Source organism: Camelus ferus, chromosome 17 (assembly GCF_009834535.1).
Source record: "Camelus ferus isolate YT-003-E chromosome 17, BCGSAC_Cfer_1.0, whole genome shotgun sequence".
Taxonomy (NCBI): Eukaryota; Metazoa; Chordata; class Mammalia; order Artiodactyla; family Camelidae; genus Camelus; species Camelus ferus.
Window position 1 is genome coordinate 43,449,367 of NC_045712.1, and position 17,118 is coordinate 43,466,484.

A 17,118-nucleotide genomic window follows, 5' to 3' on the forward strand; every position below is an offset into this window, starting at 1 on the left:
TTTAAACATGCTCAATAATTTTATTTATTTATTTGTCTGTTTGTTTATATTGAAGTATAATTGATTTATAAGGTTGTGTTAGTTTCAGGTATACAGCAGAGTGATTCAGTTACACACACACACACACATTCTTTTTCAGATTCTTTTCCATTATAGGTTACTACAAGATATTCAATATCAGTAATATGATATGGATTTCTTTCTCTGAAGAGTGAAGAAAGTGTTGGGAAAAAAGTCCTTCTCAGTGAGAGAGTCATTTATACCCCAGCTCAATCTCCCTGTGAAATTCTGTTAGGCTATTTATTTATTTTTGATATTTACAACTGTGATATATTAGCTTTGCAGTTATAAGCTCAACCATCTCTAAGATACTGAACGTGTCATTGACACTTGCCACTGGGAATCATAAAAGAGGTCTTTTATTACATTATCAGTGACATGAAGAAACCATTTTTATAATCTCATCCTTATCTCTGTAATTTAACATAAGCACATTTCTTCTGAACTGCAGTCATACTTGAGTGGGATTCATACAGATCATGCGAAACAGAAGTCTCTTATTGCCTGTTTCTTCCTGCAGCGCGCTGAGAGGGCTTAGTCACTTTGATTTGATCATGTTTGTGATTTTTCACTGGACCTCCCTGACATGGCCCCACGACCAGAGGGCATGCTGTTGGCCACTGCCTCTCCTCTGCCAGCAGAGCTGTGTGTAGGTTAGCCTTCAGGAACTGGCTTTGAACTGTGCAGAAATAATCTCTTTTGTGTCATGAGTGGCTGATGCTCTGTCAGCCCCAACCCAACACTTGTTTTCTGGTTTACAACACAGGTGCCCCCAAATCTCTCCTCCTGGTCCCTGAATGTCATTGAGCGCTACTCTCTCATGTACGTGCTATGCCTGTATCAAGGGTTAGATTATATTTTGCAGTGTTGTGTCCCAATTTAGGCTGAAGTAACCTCTACCATACAGACACACACACACATACAAGGTTACTCTTTCCTCTTGTATATCCCACTGATTTTACGTGACTTCCTATATTGTTATTTGGTAAGGACTTTTGCCAATAACCCTTTCCCTCTAGGGCATAACTTTGTCCTGGCTGTTGTGGCTGGTTTTCCCAGATGCTTACCCCTGTTTTTGCTGGAAGGAGTGCAAATTGGACTGATACACCAGAGTCGTAGTCTTTTTTTCAGCCATGTATTGGTAACTTGTCAGTTTGATGCTGGATCATGTGACTTATTCTGGGGGCAGTGGGGAGAATTTGGCTTACCTGTAACTGTGGTCCTGTCACTCTGCTTAGTTTGAGAATAATGAATGTGTAGATGACTTCTTACCGTCTGTGTGACAGCTCTTGAGCATTGGGGTTCAGTAGATTGCTGATTCAGTGATGGTCAGATTTCACATCGTCATTGCTTTGATTGTCCTACTTGCTTTTTTATTTTTTTAAATGGAAGTACTGGGGATTGCACATGCTAAGCTTGTGCTGTACCAATGTGCTATATGCACCCCCAACTTGCTTATTTGCAAACAAACAAAACCTTTCTGACTGTGAAATCACATATCAGTCCTAGCATCATTCACTTGTCCCAGCACAGACAGATTTACATTTGATGCTTCTACTGGAATCTTCACTGTTTACATTTAAAACATTATTTAGAGTTGCAGTGTTCATAATACTATTTTCTTTACCACTTTTTGGCTTCTATGAAAGACTTCATTCAGCTATGAAGATTCAGTGGAAAGAAAGAATATTATCATCCCTTAAGTAAGCAGAGCTGCTGTTGGAAATTTAAGATGCTCTATCAAGATTGCAGGATGAACTTCCAATTCTTTATGCATGAGACACACAAAAAATTGCCCAAGACCATATTGAAAAAATGACACCCAAGTTAGAGGCTGTGACATAGTGAGCCATCACAGTCTGGTTGGTTCCATTCCAACAGGACACCAGAATTACATCTGCTATGGAGGTTAATGGAAATTCATAGGTATTTTAGATATTTAAAAAACTGAATTTGTTTGAGAAATTGCTTTAATTCAGGAGCCAGGCAACTTCTCTGATATGATGTCAGCAGCCTAGATACTTTGCTTATATTTCAGGGTCACAATCGAATTCTTCAATACTACATCTTTTAGGAAAACATAATCATGGAACTGTCTTTCATAAGGATATAGTTACTCTTCATTTTAGATTAAATTATAGATTGAGGGGATTCTGAGGTGGGGGGGTCACATCAATCTTACTTGAAATATATGTTACCTTAGTGTCCATCCCTCGTTGTTGTTTATGGTCTTTGTGTCCTCAGTGTCTGGCATAGTTACTGAACATAGCAGATACTCCCAGTGTGCTCAGCGATTATTCAGTGGATGGATGCACTGATTGGGCAGCAAGGCATGGTGGGTGGAGCATCACACACCTGGATTCCAGTTCTGCTTCTGCAGCTTCCTGGGTGTTGTGTAAGCTGGGATGAGCTTCTCAAGCTCTCTAATTCTCAGCTTTCTCAAGTGTTTAAAACTAGAGACAGCCTCAGAAGAATGGCAAGAATGACCCTATCTCACAGAGTTATGAATTTTAAGAGCCATCTCCCTTTGTGGAAGGTCATGATAAATAGCTCAGAAATGTTCATCCTTCCTCTCGTCTGGGGCTTCTCCACTCGATAGAGAGTTTGAGAGTGTTCAGCGAGGGAGCTACATCTACGAATGGGTTGGACACTGAAAGGGTGAGATTAAATCAAAATGACTGTTTTGAGCCAAAGAATAAGAAACTTTAATTTTTTTTCCAGAAAAATTTTCATCATTTTTCAACATGAAAAGAAGTAAAACTTTTGGTGGCTTGCTCTTTTCCTTCTCACCCAAAGACAGAACACAGAAATGTACTGACACTACAGCAGGGTCTGCAAACTTTTTCTGTCAAGGGCCAAATCATAAATATTTTTGGCTTTGTGGGCCACATGGTCTCTGTCACAGCCGTTGAGAGGCAGCACAGACAACATGTATATGAATAGGCATGGCTGTATTCCAGTTGAACTTTACTTACACAGATTGGCAATGAGCCAGATTTGGCTGTGATGTTCATATAGTTTGCAGACCTCTGCCCAAGAGCAGCAGTTTTCAGCTAAATATGAGAATCAGAAAACATCTATCCACTTTTCTCTCAGTTTATCTTCGAGGATAATATCCATATCCAAGGTGACCTTCTATCCCTTATGTGACATTAAGATGAACAGGAAGACTTTATTCGAGGCCAGCTGAATCACTGGTAAATTTATTTCAAAATTTTATGTAAGCGAATTTGAGCCCCTAACTTAGCAATTGTTTTTATAACATTCTCAGTTTCAGTGTGTCCCACATAGGCATGAACCATATATTATAATTTGCAAATATGTCTGTGCACATTATGTATGTCTCTAACTTTGGGTGCTTACATGTCTTATTCTGGAAGCTTGGGACTAGATACCATTTACTTACTCTCTCTTCTTTTTTTTGAAGGGCAAGTTTGGTAATTCAATAGAGATCACACATATTTTTGTACTGTAGTCTAGCTTTTTCAGACTTAAACCCAGTTCAGTTTTCTAGCTTTTATACCTAATTATAGCCAGTGTTTTGAGAAATGCTGATCAATTTCTAAGAGTAGTGGAGTGTCCTACGATACTTGAAATCTTGCCCTGATTCTGCTACTCTACTGTAAGGGCTGGAGAATATTTTTGACTTTCCTTTTATTACCATTCCACACTGGAAGATCAATTAGTAGTTTTGCCAGTGCGTTTGTTTTTATTGCTGTAATACAGAAATAATTATCTGCGTCTTGCTTTTACAGCTCTGAGTGCCATATTCTTGGGCATCAGGAGGGCCCAGATGGCAACTTTAGCAGACATTGGAAATAAACTGGCTCATTTAAAAGCAGGAGATTGCATCTAGGAAAAGTGGTATCATGTTTTAGATATATTCCTGAAATCATGTCTACACACAGCTGACACACAGTTATCTGAACCAGAGTGAGAAGAGAGATTATATGCATCAATGTCCTCCACAGGAAATCCTGCATTTTGTCTTAGGCACTAGTTTTGACTTCTTCTTTTCTGATATACAAAGTCTACTAGAGTGGACTTGGGTCTAACGTGATGAGTTAGCTGAAGCAGACTGAGGCATTTTGACTGACCTCAAGGTAGACAGTAATCACTGGCTGAAGGGCAAATGCCACTGGCTGGGTCAGCTGTTAGTACTGGAAGGAGATCGGATTGAGAGTGATGCTGAGATTTCAAACACCTTTCTTTCCTACCTTCCTGCTGGTGGGGAGGGCAGAACAGTTAGGACTTGAATCCTGAGTTGGCAGTTTACTTACTGTGAGGAGGTGATGCTTGAGTCAGGGCTGCACAGGGCAGATGGAGCAATGAATGGAAAGAGATGGTGGCCAAGACAAAGCAAGGAATTTGCACGAGCTGAAGTCCGGTGTTCCACAGCAGGGATGGCAGGAGATAAGGGTTGAGAGGCAAACAGTGAAAACGAGCCCCCCTGAAATGGAGTTCCCCTGCCGAGTTCAGGATTAACCTCTCTGTCCAAAGCTTTATTCCCTTTCTTGTCCCACCCCCGTTCCCCTCAGGATTGAGGACAATCAGAGAAAAGGAGGGCTTAAAACTGAGCAGGACCCTGTAGTGATTTTCCGAATACAAAAGCCCCTCTGTGTTCCCTGTCTATAGTTTGTAGAAAAAAGGCTTTAGTCCCCTAGGCTTTCCCTGAGTTCCAAAGAGGAGACTCAAGCAATTATTAATTAAGGATATGAGGGAATGCAGAAACAAAGGAAAAGCAGTCAAGCAAGAAAAGTAATGATAGCTTAAACAATGGTTGGGTGATCAAACAGCCCTAGTTCCTCCTCAAGGGGTATAGACAACAATCTGATGCATATCTTTGAGTAATTTTGCAGACACTAAGTCCCTTATCCAGATGGAGGATGGTCACTTCATGCTGACCACAAGCACATAGACCCCAGACCGGTTGGAACCAGAGAGTTGACGATTAAGATTCCTGAAACATCACCCTTGTTACCTCACCACCAACCAATCAGAAAAGAGTCCATGAGCTACAACTCTCACCCTAACAGTTGCCTTTAAAAACTCTTCCCTGAAAATCCTCAGGGAGTTGAGGTCTTTTGATCACGAGCTGCCCATTCTCCTTGCTTGGTGTCCTGCAATACACATGACTTCCCTTCACCACAAGTCAGTGTCAGTAGATTGACTTCACTGCATGGTGGGGGCTAGCGGACGCCAGTTTGGTTCGGTAACAAAGGGAGGCTAGGAAATCTATTTATTCCAGGTTGCAGTGTGCTCAGCTAGAAACTGGGGTCTGTTACTAGGTCAGAAAGAGAGAACAGGTATTTAGGAGGCAATTAGCCATGTCTTCCACCAGGTTCAACAGAGTACATCATGTTTTTCCCTCACTGTTGGGAGGTACTCTGATAACTTGAGTTAAGGTGTTCATTGTATTTGTTTAATGTGTATATCTAATTAACATATACATGATTATCTAGCCAGTAATTAGACACTACTGGACTGCTGCTTTTACAAGAAAGAAAATACAAGTCATTTGAATTCTCTTCCACAAAAATTAAACCCTTTTCTAATAATCAGTTTAAAAAACTGTTGTCTGCTTCTACAGGATACGCCCAGGAAGAATGGCTACAAAGGCTTCTAAAAAGGAAATATTTAAGTAGCTGAGGGGTACCTAACCTCCAAGAGAAATTTCCAGGTAGTTTCTTCCCTCAGGCTTTTGCTCAAATGTCACCTTGTCAGCAAGGCCTTTCCTGACTACCCGACTTAAAATAACAGCAGTCCCCCCTCCCCACACCCCTCTGCTTGCTTCATTTTCTCTGCACCATTTATCACCATGCTTGCTTGCTTGCTTATACAAGGGGAGTGACTTGGAGGCAGGTGGTTTGTGATTTTGTTCACTATTGGTGAACTGGATTGCTGAAAACGGTCCTTGGTGGTCTTTGGGTTGTCTGACCATTAAACCAGCTGGAAGCAGAAGATCCTTTTTACACAATGGCTTCATGAGGCTGTTGTAGCCATTTTGTGACCCTGAGGCAACAGTCTCTGAGTTTGAGGAGAAAAGGCAATATGTTAAAGGTGGCCATGTGGAAGGCTGGAAAAAGATCTGGTCCTAAGGCCACCCCCGAGAAGCCAGACAGCTTTCTTCTAAACTTCTCGTTATGTATGAGAAAGAGAAAGACAGACCCTGACATCTGGGAACAGGCCTGGTGCTACAAGCTCAGCTTTGGTGTTCTGCTGGACATGAAAAATTTCACAGAACACCACCATCAGACAGGGCCACCTTGTGACCTGATGGATCAAGGCAAAATAAAGACCCCTCCTGTAAACTTGTCAGTGGCCACGTGGAGAGGTGGGTGACGGGGAGGAAGAAACTTTCCTCAGTTCTTCATGTTCCTCTGGCTGGTCTGAGAATTAAATTGACACGAGGAGATTAACAGGAGTAAAGAAAACAAGTTTAATAACATGATTACATGAGAGAGACCCAGAGAAACAGTAACGTTCCAAATGGCTGAAGCCCTCATCTTAAATGTCATCCTCAGCTAAAGACAAAGAGGGTGTTGAGGTTACCAGGAAAAGCACAGTAAACAAGGGTAGGTTTGTGATGCAGACTTGTGGTTGCCTTCTCCGTTGATAAGAATTTCTAGCGATTTGGTCCTTCTCTTCCAGGTACTGTCAGGGAGATACCTAATAAACGGAGATTTCTTTTACAAATGTAAATGATTCTTACGAAAGGGTAACTCCTACTTGCTTTCAGAGTTTTTTCCATGTCTGCAGCTTCTTAGAAAATAACCAGCTAAAAATAATATTCCAAAGAGACACGGTTTGGGGGGCCACTATTTGAGAATATGGGATTGTGACTGCAGACATGGAGTGGGGGAGGTCTGCAAGTACAAGGATTAGGCGTGTGGTGTGCTTGGGAAGTGTGTAACAATGCAAAGGGCATGGAGCAGCGTTTAGGTATCACCAGGAAGACACGAGGCTGGAGGGACGTTTGTCTTTGAGGTCATAGGTGTGGACAGAGTGTGAGCAGGTCTCTGAATCTGGGCTGAGGGGGACAGCAAATAGGATACAGGGCATCTGCGAGACCCTGAGTCAGTGCGTGAGAGTAGTGGGAATCGGGTAGGAGGAATAGAGCGGTGCGGGATGTCTTATTTCTGAACTGCCCGGAACTGCGAGGATTGCTGAGGTCCCTGGGACGCCTTTGGTCAGCCACCCACAGAGAACGTGGGCGAGGCTCAGGTTCAAAGCCCTACCGTGCCTGGCTCCACGGCGCGCCAGGCGGGGAAGCAGCGCGGAAAGGCTGGACCCGGTGGGTCGGGGAGAGGCGAGGCTGCAGAGGGGTTCCCGAGGGCCACCTCGGGCGCTCAGTGTCGAAGAAGAGGGTGTGGGCTCAAGTTCAAAGCCCGCCCCGCCCGCAGGGCCCAGCGCTGAGCGCACGGCGGGGCGGGCGTGGGGAGCGAGGCGGCGGGCGCGCGGTTGCTAAGCCGGGCGCCCCCGGAGACGTTGCCGGTGGCTGTCGCTGGGCGCGGCACAGGGCGGGCGGCGGGAGGGGACAAGGAGAGAGGGCGGCGCGGAATCGTCGCCGTTCGCGCCGCGCCCGCCCCGCCGTCGAGCTGCGGCCCCGCGCTCCCGCCTGGCGCCCGGCGTCCCGCGCCCCGGCCTCCGCGCCATGCCCGCCGCCGCGCCTGCCCCGAGCCCGCCGCCGCCCCCCCCAGCCCGGCCCGCCCCTGGCTGTCCGGCTCGGCCAACCCCGGGTAAGTGCCCTGCTCTCCGGCGTCCACCAGGTCCCGGCTGCCGCCGGGGTCGGGGGTCTGGGGGCGGGATGGGGTGGGAAGCCGTTCTGTCGCCCGGCCTCGAGACCCCGCTGGGTGCGCGGTGGGATGCGCAGTGCCAGCCCCGCGGTGGTGCCCGGAGCGCGTTGTGTGTGCGCGGGTGTGTGTGTACGCGCGCTCGCGCTCGCGTGTGCGTTCACACCAGCTGAAACGCGGGGTTAACGCTGTCCGAAGCTGGGTTCCTCTCCCTCACTGACCCCCCCGGGCCTGCCTGGGAAACACGTGGGCGTCCTGCCAAATGCAGTGGGGCTTCGGGAGAGGGAAGGCGCCCGCGAGGCAGCCGGCGTTTATTGAGGATGTCAACGTTTCAGGTGCTTTGCCTAGAGTTGACCTCATTTCGTCCTGTCTACAGACCTGTCAGGAAGGTTGAGTTATCCCCATTTATCAGATGAGAAAACAGAGGTCCCAGAACTCATGGCTTGCCCGAGGTCCCATGGCTTGATACCGGTGAAGCTGGGATTTGAACCCAGGTGTCCACAGCTCTCTGACCCAGCTAAAGGAAAGGAAGCTGTCCCTAGAACTAGATAAAGAAACATATAAAAGAACTAAAGACTATCGGGAAAAAGGCTAAAACATTTGGGAATTAATAGAAAAAAAAAAAAGAGTTTGTAAACTATCCCATCAACTAGGACTGCACTTAAGTGCTTTCCGTTTCTGGCTCTGGGGGCGAGGTGCTGTGAGGTGGGGAGGAGACTGTCCCAGTGCTGGGTGGAGGCATCTGGGGACACCTTTTCTGAGTAGCCACCTGCTGGGAGGGGAGGATGAGAAGTTGAGGAGAGAACTCAGTTGTGATTTATCCCCAACAGTTAATCATCCCTCCATCTTACCCCTCTCCCTCTTCATTCCCTTTCCTTTCCTCCTCTCCTTTCCCTCTCCTCCTTTCCCTTCTCCTCCCCTCCCCTCTCCTCCCCTTTCCTCTCCTCCCCTTGATGTATTGTCCAAGATAACAACTGTCAGGTTGAAGCTGGGTCCTACCTTTCTGATTGTCTTGGCATTAGGTGCCTTGATGATTGTGTTAGGAGCTGTCAAGTTAGTCACTGCTTACAGAGGTGGTCAACTGGGCTAGTATTGAGCTACCAATCACCAGCACAATGAATGGGGCATCTGGAATAGTGGCCAAGCATTGTACTCATCCCTAAGGGACAAGGTAACAAGAAGCTAGGACCCCAGGAGGCAAAAAAAAAAAAAAAAAAAGAGGAAAAGAATGTTGTGTTTGCCTGGCAGCCCAACTTCAGAAAAGCATTTCAATTTAATATTAGGTGGGGAGGTATAGCTCAGTGGTAGAGTGCATACTTAGCATGCACAAGGTTGTGGGTTCAATCCCCAGCACCTCCACTGAAAAAATACCAAATAAATAAACAGATGAATAAACCTAATTACCTTTCCCCCCAAAAAACAAAACAAAACAATCTAACATGAGATTGCTTTGGGTGGTGCCAACAAATGCTTCACTGGAGAAAGAACAGAGGCTAAACATGGTTTCTGAAAGATGCTCTGTAACTCATTCCATCAAGGTTTGAAAGGGCTTTGAACTGTGTACTTTTATGATGAGCTAAAAAAATGTGAGAAGGGAAAGAGTCCCTGCATGCAAACCCCGTGAGGTCTCAGAATGTGGGAGGCAGAGTCAGCGTTATCATGACCAGGCTTTTGGGAGAAAGGACTACTGGACTCTGGACTGTCACAGGTGCTTCAGTGCTACACCGTGTCCCCTCGGAGGTCTTTGCCCTCTTCGTGCACACTGGTGCCCTGGGTGCTTTCACTCCCGACTGCCAGCCCCTCCTGTCTGTTGGAGGAGGACCCTGGGCCTGCTGGAGTCGGCTTGGTCTGTAGGAGCTGAGAACAGGGAGTGTCTGGAAGTTGCCATCTCCCTGGGGGCAGCCCCTAACCAGTGGTTGATTGATGCCAGCATGTAAATCGTCCCGCTCCCTTGTCCTTGACTGGGACACATTTTGTCTCCAGAAATCCACTGTGGAGTGGTGTCACACTGGCTTCCATGGGTCTTTGCTGGGCTTGCTTCTCTTTTTGGCCTGACGACTTCACTCAGCAGGCAGTTTTTTCCTGGGAATACTTCCTAATAAAACACTTTCCTAGGAATTCCTTTCTTAGGGTCTGATTCTTGGGGACCCAACAAACACACCAACCCTTTCTCACACTTAACATTTCTTTCCTCCCATGATATCCAAGAAGGGCTGTGCCATTGGTACCCGGCTGCCTGTGCGAGCCTGCAGAGAGCCTTGGTGTGAATTCGCACACGGTGCCTCCTGGCAGATGGAGTCCCGTGCCCAGGCACAGGCTTAGCAAGCAGGGGTTCAGTGTCCATCAGTCCCATCTGGGTGCCTCCGGCAGTGCACACTTGTGCTGAATGGGTGGCACGGTGCATGGGCGTAGTACTCAGAAAAACAAAACAAAATGAAGAGTTGCTGCATTGTCCCAAGATCTCACTCTTGGCTTCTCTCATCCCTCTTTTAACCAGTTCAAGGGAAATTTCCCTCCCATGTCTTCTGAAGTATTCGAATATTGCAGGCAGATGTGTTGCTTTTCTCTGGTTACATGTGGAGTTGGTTAAATGTCTTAGCCTCTCTCTAAAGCCAGTAAAGAGAAGGAAAGGGCTTTCTTGGCCAGTGGAACCACAATACCACAGGTACTACTGGGCCAGGGAGGGTGGGGGCCGTCTCTGCCAGCCTGACCTCCCAGGGGGCCTCTGCCCTGACAGGGAGGTCATTGTGAGGGGCTTGGATGGGCTGCGTTAGTCGGAGGCTCTTGCCTGATGATGTTTCCTTTTCTTGCATCCAGGGGGCCATTGTATCTGATACCCAGAGTTCCTCACCGTTTCATTTGGTGACCTCATGTTTCTATCTAAATTTGGCCCATCTGGTGGTAAAACAGAGCCCCTTTTGAAGATGAGTATGCGGGAGAGTTCTTTGGAAAGGATATTTTTAACTGTCTGGTAATGTAGGTCAAAAGAGGGAGAATGGAAGGGTGGAGCAGAGGACATCTGTCCTGGGAGTCAGAGTTCTGTTCCACGCCCAGACGTCTGAGGCTCCCTGGTGACCTGGGGCAAGTTATTGAACTTCTCTGGGAACCTCAGTGTTTTCCCCTTTCTTTACTTAATCATAAGTATTCAGCCATCCTCAGAGAGTTGTTTGATGATCAAGAGGGAAATATTTTCATTGACTCATGAAATGATTATTGAGCAAGTCCATAAAATCCTTCCCAGGGAGATCTGGCAGCGTCTTGGGGACAGTGGCGTATGTGGAGGGATGGTAGTGTCAGAAGTAAGTGATGGAACAGAGAGAAAATACTGGTTCGGTGGCTGTGTGATGGGGCATGGAGGTCTCCAGAGCTGGTCTTGAAGGCTAAGGGTCCACAGAACTTAGCATATGGCAGGGTGCTGTGTAGTGTGTGGTGATGTGGGTTAGAACTCTTGAGTCCAGCGGAACTGCCTTCAAATCCTGGCTCTGACTCTTCAAAGCCCTATGATGGTGGTCAAGGTGACCAACCAGCCTGAGCCTCAGTCTCCTCATTGATAAAGTGGACATGATGGAATTGTTCTGAGGACTGAGTGATGGAAAGCTCTTTGCAGACATGATTACAAATACAAAGTGTTGTTATTAAAGTTACCTTTCAGGATGAAGAGATTCTGTTTGGGCGTCTTGGGCCAGTGCTTCTCAAAGATTATTGCGCATATGAATCACCTGGGGCACCTTTCTAAAATGCGGATTCTGAATCAGAAGTCTGGGTGGAGCCTGAGATTCTGCTTTTCTCACTAACTTTTCAGTTCTTAAGTGTGGACCGCTGCCTCTCCAGGTAAAGTCTGAGTCCTTCATGGGGGCTGAAGAGCACTGTTTGGGGAGAGGATAGGGATGGCTCAGGCTTCCTAGGCAGGTCTGGCCTGGGACTGGGGCAGAGAGAGCTGAAGCTTGCTGGGCTTGCTGCTGTTGGATAAGATGTTTACTCTGGAAGAAGGGGAGGTAGTGGATTTAACTCAGCTTCCTTCAAGTGCCTTAGGACCAGTCCCCTGGAGGAAGCTCTTCCTGGCCAAATAGCCCAATGCTGCCTACTTCTCCTGCATGCTGGTCTTGACAGTGTGGAGATGAATAAGCCACTGACCCTGCCACGGTGTAGATGGGGATGGGGTGGGGACAGGCATGCATACCTGTAATTATTACGTGTTAAGATAAGCACTCTGTAGAGTTCATGGGTAATGGCTATGGGGGTAAGAGGGTTGGAAAAGGGAGGAGAATGTCCTGGTGGTAATTATATCTGAACTGGGTTTTGAAGGATGAATCACAGTGATAGGCTGGAGAGCAGGGCAGAAGAGTATAAAGAACAGCCTTCTAGGATTAAGGAACAGCATGCGCAAAGATAAGGTGTCATGCAACAGGCTGGTGTGTTCAGGTCACTGAACTTAAGAATTGTTTGGAGCACAGAATATGATGGGAAGAGCTTGGTTCAGGGAAGTAGATCTCCGTTCGTGAAGATGTATTAGTCAGGATAGGCTAAGCTCTGCTGCAGTAACAAATCAACTTCATCATTCAGTAGCTTAACCCAACCACGGCCACTTCTCACTCATACTGTGTGTCCTTCATAGGTCATTGGAGGATCATGTTGACAGAGCTTTCTCATCTTACAGACACACCATTTGGAAAAATTGGTTTATGGAGTCACCAGTGCAGTAGGAGATTGTGGGAGAGCTGATCTCTGGCTTTTCCGTGCTTCAGTCTGGGACGGATGCATTGTTATGCCACAGACCATTGGCCAGAACCAGTAAGTGAGGGGGCTGGGGAAGCGATGCAGGGTGTGTGGATGGGAAGTTTAGAGAACATCACTGTCTCTCCCACATATACCTTGTTATGTAGCTTAAGCCTCATTCTGAAGGCCAGAGCTTTTCAAATGGAAGTAACGTGAATTTCTTTCAAGGAAGAAAAGTCTTATAGAGTCTAGTGGTGGCCTGAATTATTTTTATTATGGTGCAATTCAAATATGGAATAGCCCTAAATATGTCTAAACTCTATATTTAGAGCTCTCCTATGACCGTAAAACCAAAACAAATATACAAATAAAATATCAACACAGCTACAAATCGAGTAAATTCAGATTAACTGCATGAATTTAACATGATGGATGAAGTCATTTTTGCTAAAACTAGATCATTGTTTCTGGGTCTAAAAAATAATGTTTGGGATGCTGTGTGCCACAACACATAAGTTGGATGATGGCTTAATTCCCCCCTCAGTTTCCTTTGGGTTTATTAAGTCTGATTTGTTGCTTTCTCTTTAACCTGTGATAATTAAAATAATAGTAATATTTCTTTTTGCCAATGACATCACCAGTGCAAGAATACAGACAGTGGAATTATGTGGCCTCACTTGGTCACAATATGTTGGTTTGGATGGTCCAGAATATGTTTCTATTTATTTTCTTTCTTTTTTTTTTTTTTTTTGTAATTAATGGAGCTACTGGGGATTGAACCCAGGACCTCATGCATGCTAAGCACACGCTGTACCGCTGAGCTATACCCTCCTTCCTGATTTTCTATTAATAATCTTAAAAGAGATAATCATTAAAGTGAAAGCACAAAGTTAAACAAAAAATATTTTTGGAGAACTTGTGAACCCTGTAGAATATGTCTGAGGATTCCCCCAGAATCTGAGAAACAGGTGGAAACCCACTGGTGAGTTTAGCTGGTGTGGGGGGAGAGAGTTGACCAACTTGATGCTTTAGAGCCATCACTTTGTCCAGGTGTGTGGAAGGCCAGAGATGGTTCAGGTCCAATATGCTGAGGGTGGACGTTCAAGCAGGAAGTAGTTCAGGGAATGGAGAGGAGGTGCCCACTTTGAGAGACATTTAGGAAGTGGGATCCCCAGGACTTGGAGATGGAGGGGAGGAGTCAAGGCTGGCTCTTGGTTGCGGGGATCGGGCAGTTGATGGAGCCACCGACCAGCGGGAGGACCACACGGGTCCACGGGAGGAACAGAAGAGCTTTAGGCCAAAGCTGTGTTCAGCCATATTCACCACCCCACCTCTTCTAACTGGCTTGAGCCCTCTAGAACCAGTTTCTGAGGAAATGTTGCATCTTGTGGTGTTTTTTTTTTTCTCTCCAGGACATTTACTTAGTGTTCATTAGACTATTCTGAGTGGCTTTGTTAGCCTTTCTGCTTTGCCTGCTCCTTCTGTCCTGTTGTCAGGGTTCTGGCAACGTTTTGCCCGATTGAGCGTACCTTTGTCTCCTATATATTGTGAAAAATACTAGAGAAGATGGCGAATGGTTCTGAAGTTGAAGCCATCATCCCAGAGGCTGTGAGATTAGTTACCTGCCTTCAGTTTTTAAGAGCACCAGCAATCAACTTTCCACTCTGTTTTTTGTAGAGAGAGTTTCAAAATTCTACGAGGAGAGATCGGACTCGGTGCCAGTTAAATGGTCTCTAGGTAATTATGTGAGGAGTATGGAAACTGCAGTTTGGGGAAGCGGAGGGCAGAGGGCACAAGGCCTCACAGACACACAGACAAAAATGTTCCAAAAACACATCTGTGGTGGTTAGAGTGAAATCTTGTGTTCATTAAAGTTTTTGCCCTTAAGTAATTAAAAATGTAATATATTATTTCCTCTGTCTATGAATTTTTTTTTGGATTCTTTTTTACTGAAGTATAGTTAGTTTACAATGTGTCAATTTCTGGTGTACAGCATAATGTTTCAGTCATACATATACATACACATATTCCTTTTCATATTCTTTTTCATTAGAGGTTATTACAAGATATTGAATATAGTTTCCTGTGCTATATAGCATAAACTGGTTTATCTGTTTTATATATAGTAGTTCGTATTTGCCAGTCTCAAACTCCTAATTTATCCCTTCCCACCCCCTTTACCCACTAGTAGTCATAAGTTTGTTTTATATGTCTGTGTGTCTGTTTCTCTTTTGTACCTAAGTTCATTTGTGTCTTCTTTTATAGATTCCACATTTAAGTGATATTATATGGTATTTTTATTTCTCTTTCTGGCTTATTTCATTTAGTATAATAATCTCCAGATCCATCCATGTTGCTGCAAATGGCATTATTTTATTCTTTAATGGCTGAGTAGTATTCCATTGTATAAATTTACCACATCTTCTTAATCCAGTCCTCTGTCAATGGACATTTAGGTTGTTTCCATGTCTTGGCTATTGTGAATGGTGCTGTTATGAACATAGGGGTGTGTGATTTGTATGTGTGAATTATTAACCTAACACACCATCTGGAGGAAGTAATGAGAGCAAGCTGCCCAGAGTGGCTTTCTCCCTGCTGGTCCTCACGCATGACAAACTTCCACTTGTCTCTTGGCCCCTGCATAGTCATCACCTTCATGGAAGCACCTCCGAGGCCCTCCAGGGACACCTGTAGCCTTCCCTGCTGTACCTCTTTGTAACTTTTGATAAATGGTTTGTAAGTGAGTGCTTACCAGTCAGCTCCAGGGACCACACACACATGACTTCAGGACAGACACCCTGTCTTTTCACTTTGGGATTCCCCTAAATAGTGGAGCATGTTTCCTACCAGCCATCTCCACACCCACGAGCTAGTCCAGGGCACCCTTCAAGGAGCATCTTTGGACCTCAGGGCAGGTTGGAAGAGCAGATCTCCCAGCCATAATATCCCCGGTTTACGGAGTATCTTTCCAGGAAGGGTTTGGATGAAGCTGGTTGTTCAGTTTAGTTCAGATGTGTTGATTTCAGGCTGGCTACAGCCAGAGTCCTCTGGAGCTTGGGTCTTTACATCGGTGGCGAGACAGTGGGTGCTCTCTAGATAGCCACGTGCTTCTGTTCTTTAGCAGATGCTTTCCATCCCTGTCCACAGTCCCCGTTCTGACGCTTTCCCTGAAGTCCTCTGCAGCCCTATTTGGGGGCTTTCTCTGGCTGCAGGGGCATGGTTGGCCTATTCTTGGGGAAAGCCAGAAGTGCTGGGCAGTTAATGCTCCTGCGAGCCGCCCTGAACCACTGGTGAAGGGGAATGGGTGGATACATATCACAGGTTCCTCCCCCCTGGTGGGACCACCCCTGGGCACACTCTACCCATTCTGCCCTGAGCTTCCCAGCAGAACGCTGCCCAGGCTGCCCACAGCAGTAACCCGCTCACTCACACAGCTGTACTGCCTCATTTCTTCAGTCTCCTCTAGTACGTCCCAGGATCACCTCCTCAATAAACCCAAATCTTGCCCCAGGATCTGCTTTGGGGGAGAGTCCAACCCAAAAGGGTCTTGGGGCCACTGGACTGTGGGTGGAAGTGCTTTCTCCTGAAAGCAGGTGGGAGCCAGGGCACTGCCATTGTGTCCCCCACCACTGCAGCGATGTTGGAGGACCTGAGATGTAGGAAGGCTGCTCGGTCCACATGGAAATTCATATGCGCAAGAACTTTTATTACAGTAGCCACTGAGTTTCTTGGCCTTCACTGGTTGAGGCACCTACCTATCTGACACACAACATCAGCTCTGTCCCCTTCGGATGCCGGTACTTAAGTCCATCCATCCTATGTTTCTCCATTCTGTTCTGATACATGAGAACTCTTGAGATTGTTTTTACCTGAGATCTCCTTTAGTGTCTCTAATTTCCAAACTTATTCTCTCTTCAGGGGCTTGATTAATATTAAAGTAAAATTTATTTATGTTTTTCTCTGGCTTTTTACCTAATTCATCTGGACTTTATTTTGGTATATACTTGTCAAATAAAAATCCAAGTGCATCTTATTTCCAAATTATTATCTAGTAGTTCCAATATTGGGTAAAAATTACTCTTCCCTTCCCAGTTACTTTGTAACGATCTATTATGGTACATTAAATCCCCATGTGAAGTAGTATCTCTTTTGGGGCTGCAGTTTTCTTTTTCCTTAAATTCAGCTATTTTTGTGTAAGTACCAAGATGTTGTAATTATAGCTCTCTTATGTATTTTACAACCTTCATTACTCATTTCCCTCCTGTCTGTCTTCAAAAATTGCATGAGTGCTTACACTGCATCAAACCTACAGATTCCAGTTGGGAAGAACTGATACGTTTAACTTACTAGGACTTTACGTTCTGGAGTGGAGAGGTGTTTAAATGGATCTTCGATTTCCTGTCTTAGTTTTGCAATTTTCCTTACGTTGATCTTAGACATTTTTTGCTAACCTTATTCCTAGGAATTCTATGCACGTTGACATTATATATGTTCTTACTTTTAAAATTATATATTCCAACTGATTATTGCTGTTTTCTAGGAAAGGGGG

The 17,118-nt window shown here is 45.5% G+C and overlaps 1 protein-coding gene across 1 annotated transcript in view; it reads left to right on the plus strand.

Annotated features, from left to right (window-relative positions):
* The first annotated feature begins 7,296 nt into the window (after positions 1–7,296).
* DCLK3 (doublecortin like kinase 3) overlaps positions 7,297–17,118 on the plus strand; it is a 49,313-nt gene continuing 39,491 nt past the window's right edge. Inside the window, 1 exon segment of the mRNA XM_032459270.1 lies at positions 7,297–7,799. Coding sequence (XP_032315161.1) covers positions 7,715–7,799 — 85 coding nt within the window. The 5' untranslated portion in view covers positions 7,297–7,714.